Genomic DNA, 10,126 nt, shown 5'->3' with positions numbered 1-10,126 from the left:
TTTATTTATCAATTTGTAAATCTGACAGGCACTTTACGCTATTATTAATAAATTCCGTGTCAAAAAGTTTCCATGTAACCACTTGATTAAAAATGCAGCAATATGTTACAGTTTACCAGGCTGTTGCATGACAACATTAAAAATTAATAATAATTTGTCAAACGTAAGCCAGTAATCACGGCATTGTGCTGTTAGAAAATCAACTACTAGAGATTTTTAGATAAAAAAGTGTTTTTATACGGCTTGTGGTAAGGTTAGAAATAGTTAGTGAGAATTTTTTAAAAAATGAAAGTATTTAAATTAAGAAGTAGAAAAATTACCGTTTGGCAGTCGATTAAAGGCAATCTTAGAACCAGCCTTAATATTTTTTCTATAAGTGGTGTAAATTATACTACATATGACCCTAAGAGAAGCTTGCTTGAACGGTAAACAGTTTTGCTTGACAGGAATGTATTTACATCAGTTTCCATTATTTTTTAAGGCTTTTTTGGGCAGCTATTATTCTAGCTATGGCAAGTTTAGCTACATGGCAAGGGTTAAAGGTCTATACTCATTACTTGGAGAGACCCGTAATTGTCACAATGGATAACGCATATTTTGAATGGGAATTATTTTTTCCTACCGCCACTCTTTGCTTCCAAGATTTGAAATCCAAGTCAGTTTTACGTGGATTATTTCAAACCTACGACACGTAATATGTTTTTATAGCTTATTAATTTTATTTTTGCTGTAAGAAAATTTTTTTTAGGAAATATAATTATAGTGATAATAGCATTGATGAATTTTTAAGTTATATTAATGACTTAGCTTTTAAAAACTATCTTAACTATGAAGATTATGAACCGTATGCAAATGGTATAAAAAAGGAGTATTTACAACCAGAAGATTATATGCAGGTAAGGACATGTAAGCGATTTTGGTCTTGTAAGTTTGTTTATGAAAAATACCTCTGAGGATTTTATAACAAGGTTCTGTTATTGTAATTGAAATTTCAATAAAATTAAAAATATCATGTCATCCAATAAATTGAGAAGTCAAAAATATTTGACTTCTGAATTTATTGTAATGACAAAAATGTTTATAATATGAATTTCTGAAAACTATTGACTATTTATAACTAAAATACACAAGAAAACTAGAATTTTCACAACAGACAAGAAAATTAAAATTTTAGGCACAAGAAGCTTAACTAATTTTTAGAAATAACTCACCCAAATAACTTCTCCAATACTAATAATTTTCTGACTAAGAAAATAATTTTAACCATAATTCACAACCAATATTAATATCTGAGGTTTTTACTCTCAGCTTAATAAAAATAATAAATTTTATTATAAAAAATAATAAAAAACCCCTTAATGTTCTAAGCCCCTAAGAATCTAAAGAAACTAAAGTTACAGATTCATGACTGTTACCAATGTGTAATGTTCTTAAAAATTTTTGTAAATATAGAAAACGGAATAAGAATCTGGCTGATTTAGTCATAAATTCTCATTCTCACGGATTTAGTCATACTAAATTCAAAGCTTAATATACAGGTATTAGGTTATTCATTTTCATAAACATAAATAATTAATGCTGAGCTGAGATAACCTCAAAATACAGATTAGCATAAGAATTAGTTACTTAGTTTGTTGAGTATTACGTTACTATTAAAATAAATTCAAATTTGGAAAATATGGTTTCATATCCTTAATTATTGAAAAAAATAATAAAACAGACTTATTCCATGTATTAAGAAAAAAAAATAATTTTTACAGTGCGTCCCAAAAGTTATGTCTAAATAAAAAATAAGTTTTTTGCAAAAACAGATTTGTAAGATACCTTTATATTTAATTGAATATTATAGATTTTATTATAGTTACAATAAATAACATTTTAAATTTAGTATGTTAGCGGTATTCTTTTAAGTTATATTTAATTATAACATGATTATTATTTATGACTTTATTTACAAGAGGGTTTCAAGTAGGATAAACTGCAGGTGTAAGCACTTAACGTGAGGAAGGCGAATGAATGTGTGTTTGTTTTAAAAAAAATGTTAAGGTAAAGATTTTGAAGAAGGTTGATTTTTATGAGAAGGGAAATGATATAAAGTTTTTTTAGTTTTAGTCTGGCTTTCGAAGCTAATAAATGTTAAGAATATAGACCGAGTTTTTTCCGAGATTCAAAAATGAAATAAAAAAAGATGCTTACATTTAAAGAAATAAAGCTGATGGTCGAAATTTATTTTTGAGCAACCCTGTATATTTGTAGGTTTTGGATGCAGCAGTTTACACACTTAAATTTGAGAAGCCTAAGCCAGGAAGATCTGTAAATTACCCTGTGATATTTCCTCTTAATACAACCAGACCAGTTATAAGGGTATTTACGGAATGGGGACCATGTATGGTTGCAAATGCTAATATCAGCATTTTTTATTCGCCGCAGTATGTATTAATATCTTCAGGTTATCATAATTTTAGTTTATTTCCAATTTATACATTTTCATCCGTTAATTAAAGGATTTTTTTTCTTTTATTTCCTACTTCACTCTTTTTTCATTTCTATTAGAGCCTTTATATGTCAAAATTTCAGGGAAAATGTAGAGTTTAAAAGGTGTTTGTTCTTGGTAATATTGTAATGTATACAGTGACTTAATTTTAAACAAAATAAAGACTTGCTATGTTATCGATATTTACTATTTATTAAGCTAGTATTATTATTAATGATTATAGATACCAAAAAAAAGCTCTACATAAAGAAAGATCTTAATTTAAAAAAAATTAGTGCGCCCTGAATGCCCCAACTTATGCGTTCGTAAATAAGTCTAACTTCAATTGCAGTTACATAAAATAAATGAACTAACAATTAATTGTGATTAAGAAAAGTGTACTTTTCAATAGCCGCAACACTACAAAAATGTCACTGAGATCACTGACTTAGAATTAATGTGTCCCACGCTCTATGCAGTGGATAAAATTTATTGGTTTGTTCTAGGTCTTGAGAAGTAAAAGTTTATGGGTATCTGATTAATGTGCCAGGTAAATTAAAATTAAGATGTTCTAATGTCTTAGGCAAATCAATCGATTTATTTACCAATTTATAAAAAAATTGAAAATTAGCAAATGTCCGCCTTTTCTCTAGTATAAGAAATGAAAATATTTTCAACAGTTTGTATGGAAAAACCAGTTTTCGGATAAACTTCGTCGCCCTAAAACCTTAGAAATTTCATAAATCTTCTTTGAGATTAAAAATATGAAAGTTTTAAACTAAGAATACCTCTGAGAATCTGAGAGTTGCCTATTATGAAACCCAACATTCTGTAGCTACGTTTGACAATATCTGCTATATGTAATTGAAACGAAAGAAAACTGTCAAAAATTACTGCCAAGTCTTTAAAAATTTTTGATATGCCTACATTAACATTATTAATAGTAATTTATATGCGTACATTTAACATTATTAGTATTAAGTATGTCTAGGTCATTTTGAAGAAGAATGGGATCCACAATATTATCAATTTTATAATAGAGTTTTGTATCATCCACATATAATAGACTTTTTAGGACAAGTTTATCAAATATTTTATTGATAAATGAAATAAAGAAAACCGAGTCCCAAGTTACCACTCTGAATGGTGTATAGCCGTTGTGTTTCTTAACAACCCCCCTCACTAATCCATTAGATGCCAAAAACCTTTCTCGCGTCATCTTCTCTTGACTAAGGTACAATCTCTTCCACTTCCTTTTCCACCTTCTTTGCATGAAGCAAATAATCTTTCCACTGGCCAAACGGAACAGCGTCTTACATTTTTTAAACATTTTCCGGGTTTGTATATACAGCTCTTCCAAATTCGAGATAGGCCATTTAATAATTTCAAACGAAATCATTAGAGTTGGCATTCCTCGATGCATTCGCCGAAGGCAACAGGGTTTCCGCCGGAGAGATGGCTATTCATAATTACTAATATTATTATAATTTTTTTTTCTTATGACACATAAGTGAGTATGAATCTTCATTCGCCGGGTCGCAGCGACCCAGATTCTAAAGGTGTTTACTTACTTTATAGACAGAATACTACGTAACCGTCGTTGCCAAGATAACGGCTTTTTGCATTAAGCAAATAAGGTTTTTGGATACATTTAATTTTACTAAATGTGATGCACAATTTTTTGTCATGTCCCACAGTTGTTTATTTTCATGTGCTAGATCTTGATATTTACTTATTTTCTCTCGGTAGGTTCGCGCAATATTATCATATACTGGCAATATTAGCATATACTGGAGTCAAAGAATATTTCCAGTTATAGATTTAAGTACAAGACATGGTTTCAATTTTCTGACTGATACCAGTGATAGAAGGTTTAATATTTTCAATAGGAAGTTGTAACAAGTTGCAAAGTCTTTCTGAAATAAAATTGGATTGGCTTCCACTGTCTAGGAGTACTCTACACAAGTGTGACTTATCTGTGTCAAAAACTTTGATGATATCAGTGGATAATAATACAGTGTTTAAATTCAGTTTTTCATTTACCACTAAACTACAAGGTGACTATATAAGAGGAGTGTGCATCACATGTGTAGACAAAGAGGTTGTGGCTACGTCTTTCAAGTCAGTCTCAGTGCTGATAGAATGAGAAAAGGTAGATGTGTTATTATTATTGGTTTGTACAGTCCCAGAATCAGTTCTGTTGAAATGTAGAAGGGTATGATGGAATTTTCCACATTTTCTGCATCCAGACGACCTACAGTTTTTGGTTGCGTGGCCTATAGAAAGGCAGTCAATACATAACTTCATTTGTTAAGCATTATTTAATTTTTCAATAGCAGAAATTTGTAAAAAGTGAGGACATGTGTAGACGAGATGTTCTTTTTGACAAAACGGGCATTTTTTATTACTGTTAGTGGCGACAAAGGACTGAGAAGTATTTTTGTGAAAGTTGGAGTGTGATTGGCGGGGCTTTTCGATTTTGTTTGAAGTGTTTCTTAAAGAGCTATTTTCGAAAGACTCTAAAATTTGGCATCTGTCTTTTAAAAATCTATAAGTTCTTTGTAAGGTTTAAAAGTTTTGGAATCCCAAGCTCTTCTAGTCACATTGTCTAATTTAACTTTCTCAATATGACAGATTATGGCATTCCAATGATATGTGGGCATCTTTAAAACCATCAAGGCGCCCATGTGCTTATGTAAGCCATCAAGTATGACTCTAAGGCCACGTCCAGATTCACGTGATAAAGATGGCAAATTAAAAATAGCCGTTACATGGTTGCTGACTAAAATCTTTTTGTTTTCGAATCACTCATTTAAGATGTTCCAGGCCATATCATAATTGGCGTCACTGATTTCAAGTGATGAGATAGTTTCAGCTACCACACCCTTTAGAGAGAGGCACAAGTAATGAAATTTTTTGGCTGGTGTTAGTTTAAAATTGCTATGTATTAAGGAATTGAAAGTGTCTCTAAAGAACAACAATTTGTCATATGAACCGTCAAACGTTGGAAGGTTTATTGGAGACAGTCTAATGTTGGCTTAATTATCATTATTAGAATTAGAGGCTAAATTAGTTTCCACCTTTGGCATTAAAACCTGCGGCTGCATCTGGTCAATTAAACATTTTCTTGCTTCAGATGTTATGCGGTAACATTTATTTTCAAAATTGCTTAGACTCACTGTCATGTTCATCTAAATCAACATCGGTCTCCGTAGCGGCAATCTTTAACTGAGCAGCGTTAAAATCTTCTAACAATTGTATCAATTGTTGTCAATCAGCCTTTTGCGCATGCATTTCGAGTTCCACTAAATCAGTTTGAGAAAAATTTCTGTTTGACTTAATAGCTTGAAAACAGTTTTCAAACCGTGTAAGAGCAGCTTTAGGAGCCTTTCTTTTATTTTTAGCGTCAGCCATCTCGAATAGCTAAGAATACAAATACAAGTAGTTTCAAAGAAATTGTTCAAAGTAGGGGCAAAGTAATAAAACAATGCAATTAAATAGGTTTCTCAGAACACTTAATTAAAATGCATGTAAAGTTATCAAACCTACGTAAGTAGCACCAAAGGTCTGTAAAATATCTACTTGCCATCAACAAGAGTGTAATTCAATGCGCAAAATACTAATAAAGTAGGTATATTAAATGTCAAAATTTAATAAAATGTAAATAGTAGAAAATCACCATCAAAAGAAGTGTAAAACACCAAAGAAATGAGTGTAAATAGGTATAGTATACCAGCAAAATGTGTAATATATTGCAACGTAAACAAATGTCAATTAAAGGTATTAATTTTGTCACTAAAGTAGCATCAAATATCACAAAATCGTTTATAGCAGTTTAAGTTTATTAAAAAAATTAATAAATAAATCAGAGGCCTGTAAAATTAAAGGAAAGAAAGTGAGAAAGTGAGAAAGAAACGCACTAACCTGTAGTGAAATAAGCAAAACCAATCGGTGTTCCCTGAGAAGACGATCTTGTTGTTCCCGTCCTCAAAAAGACAAAATATCCAAACTTGTGTCGATTGGGTCGGCGGTTGGCGTTTTTTCTAGTTGAGGCCACAAATAAATGCGGTAAAAGCCTCGTACCGATTAAAGTCCCGTACGAATGTTAAAATGCAGTAAAATTCTGTTCAGGAGCCAAATCGACGAAGGACCATAATATTTAGTGTGTGGCGTTCAGATTATTTGTATTTCACGTTAATTAAAAACAACATTTATTTGCCAAACACAGTAATAAGTACAAAGTATTAAATTAAATAGTATGACGCCATTCCGCTTCTAGTTCTCGCTTCTACACCTCGCGCGGCGCTATCCTCGCGCATGGTGACGTCGTGATGTGGAAGGGATGCGGTATTGCCAACCGTTTACAAAAATAACCGTCAACCAGACAGTGTGGTAGTGTTCTATCTGTTAAAATTGTTGTACCCCAATAGATTTCGACTTCGATTAGATTTCGACTCAATACCTGTATGCTTCAGCACTGTCAAGTTGTTATTATTATTATTATTATTATTATTATTATTATTATTATTATTATTATTAATAATAATTTTGTTGTTGTTCTTTTAATTATTGGTTTTACCAAATTCTTAAATATGTCTTTACTCTTTTAAGCTAGGACCTTTTTTTCCAAAAATCTAAAATAAAATTTAAATATTACGTGAAACCTATTTATATTTTAAGATATTTTAACTCAACTAAGGCGTACACTGATTATCAACCTGTGAAATATTCTGCAAATACCATGGCCACCATAGGAGTAAAGGCAAGTTCATCAAAACCGCTATATGTGAGTACCTATTTGCTAATAACAATTATTATTTCCAACATAGTGAAATTAAACATTTTTTTTTTTAAGATTTATATTCATTCACCTAACGAAGTACCTGATATTTTGGATAAAAAGAGTGTTGTGATCAGTCAGTCTTACAAGAAGACTAAGTATGAAGCAGAAGCTGTTTTTACAACTGATGATGTTTTACCTCTAACTATAAAGGTACTTAATATTTAAATTATTTGAAATTAATTATTTACGAAATAACTTTTAGCAAAAAAACTGTAGGTTACCGTATGAACCAAATGTGGAACCTTTAAGACACAGCCCCGTTTATAGTAATAATTTATGCAAGTACGAGTGTAGGATTATTTTGGCCCTAAAATATTGTAATTGCACGCCTTACTATTACAGAAGATTACGTAAGTGATGCAAACAGTAAATTTTAATTAAAACATATATATTATAATTTAGCATATGAGCCAATTTGTAACTTTACTGGACTTTATTGCCTCTCAAAATACAAAGGTACTATAAGTTAAAGTTACCTACATTTTAAAATGAAATCCTCAAAATCTGCCTATAGACGAATTTATCCACATGACAAATGTTCCCAAAGAATGTCCAAATTGCGTCCAAAATTGTGACATAACCATCTATCGAGAGACGAACATCGAAAGCGAAGCTGAATTTATTCAAAAAATCTTCTCAATGACTCTGACATTTCCGCAAAAGAGATTTTTACGAACTTTGATTTTTAATAAAATCGACTTGACAGGTAAAACTAAATAATTTCCTACTCGAGTTTACAAGATTATTTTTTTTAGTGCAAATAGGTGGTATATTTGGTCTGTTTCTGGGAAGCAGCTTACTAAGTTTGGTAGAGATAATATATGTGCTGACTATAAGGCAATTCTTTGGAATTAAAAATCGAAATACTGAAGTCACTTAAATTATTCGCCAGGGTTGCACCAGAGAAAAACAAACCACCGAGAAGCGACAAAACCCGCATTTACCGTTGATTTTCTGGGGTCCAATTTTGGTGCCCTTGAGCGGGCTTAAATGACTGGCGCTACATATAAAGTAACGGAGAAAAATCGTTTTGGCAATTTAATAGTTCCGTACACGGAGAGAAATACGACAATTAATAGATTAAAAATTTTATTGGGAATTTAAAATGAAAACTATTACTTTCATTTTTTGAGGAAATAATATTGGCTCATTGTATAATGAAACACAAAAATACATTGGCAATAATTAAATTAAACCTAGGTACATTTATACATTCCGCAAAATTTTTAGTTTTCAAACATTTTTATCTTTATTTGTTTTTAAGACCCTATTATTATATTTAATGGTGTAAAATATTTTCAACCTTATAAAACATTTTAAGATAAAGGTTTTTGGAAAATGTGCACAAGGGTATTCATAATTAATAGTTTGCATTATGTTAAATAAATTGTTAGTTATTCCCTGGTTTATGCACATTTTCTCAAAATTACAATTGAATATTTCCTTTAATTTAAATATATATTATGAAATAAACCCTTCTGGAGGAAATTGTAAGCCACCAAAATTACATATACTGGAATTATAAGCCTTAAAATGAAGAAATAATCTATTTATATCCATTTCATCACACATTTTGCCGACATTGGTGCAGGTATCACAGTTAATATGAACTTCAAGTGCTCTTTTCATATTATAGCCACAAACATACCGAAAGGCATTTTCTGTGGGAATATGGTCGGTCTTATAACCAGAGACAAACAAACCACCTGAACCACCAAAAAAAACCACCACATGGTGGTTTGTTTTTCTCTGATATTACCGGACTAACCGACGGCTGGCAGGGGACCGGCAATAAGACAGGTATACCAAATAAGCTCGCACATGCGTAAGAAAAATCGGTCCCGGCTTTGTCCCTTCTCGGTGGTTTGTTTTTCTCTGGTTGCACTCATTGGACTACGTATCGGTTTCCCTCCAATAAATATTATTTTAAAGCAATAGTTTGAACATTTATTCATCCAACTACAATCATATGTAATAACAAATTGAATATTTAAGTAGAAAAGTAAAAATGCATAAAAACAAAAACTCATCTTTTAAAAATAAAATATTTTTTAAAACTATGCAGAACTTTTTGATTAATTTGGAAATTGTACTATAATCAAAAAGTTATATTTAAATTAAGTGAAAACACAGTTAAGGTATACATGATTTACATTTAAAGTTATTCTATATAAAATACAATTTTTGTATTATTTGTTGAATAACATTCTATTGAATCTGTTTGAATTATATTAAGAGCCTGTAATTGTCATTTATTGTAATGAGAAAATATATAGAGAAGAAATATAAACTCTCTTACATCATTTAACATATATAAATTCTTTGAATAAAATTATTTTACATTTCTTCTTTTAATTGCTTTAAAGATGTAAACTTTTATTATTTTTTTTATGATTATTTAACTGTTCAAAATATAAATTGTCTAGAATATATAATTATACTGCGGCAAAATAATTTTACTAAAAATTAATAGTTTCATAAATTTCAATAGGAAACTTAATAAAATTATAAAATAGATTACAATGAAATTTCCACAAAAAAAATCGCTTCTACATTTAAAAACTAAAATTTATATTTAGATTTTAACTCTAGAATAAAAGGTCATTCTCTATAATAAATAACAAAAGTTAAGGCGATTTATTGAAAAATATCTTTTCAAGATTCTTTTAAACACAGAAGAACTCTTTCATGTAGAGTGTACTTATTAAGTAAACATTTTATGATTTTAGTATTATTAACCCTATATGTTCCAGGAAAACTGGCCGATTGTACATGTACATACAGGGTGTCGCATTTCGGGTACTTTTGGG

General features: G+C 30.3%; 1 protein-coding gene across 1 annotated transcript; it reads left to right on the top strand.

Moving 5' to 3' along the window:
- Positions 1–206: 206 nt before the first annotated feature.
- On the top strand, positions 207–8,409 carry LOC126734635 (pickpocket protein 28-like). The gene is made up of 10 exons (XM_050438330.1): positions 207–425; positions 482–691; positions 749–896; positions 2,257–2,429; positions 7,154–7,259; positions 7,329–7,466; positions 7,519–7,666; positions 7,719–7,772; positions 7,831–8,022; positions 8,072–8,409. The coding sequence occupies exons 1-10, from the start codon at positions 286–288 to the stop codon at positions 8,194–8,196; spliced, it is 1,434 nt and encodes a 477-aa protein (XP_050294287.1). The 5' UTR covers positions 207–285; the 3' UTR covers positions 8,197–8,409.
- Positions 8,410–10,126: the final 1,717 nt, after the last annotated feature.

The sequence above is a fragment of the Anthonomus grandis genome, chromosome 3 (assembly GCF_022605725.1).
Source record: "Anthonomus grandis grandis chromosome 3, icAntGran1.3, whole genome shotgun sequence".
Taxonomy (NCBI): Eukaryota; Metazoa; Arthropoda; class Insecta; order Coleoptera; family Curculionidae; genus Anthonomus; species Anthonomus grandis.
This window is presented reverse-complemented; position numbering and strand designations above follow the sequence as displayed.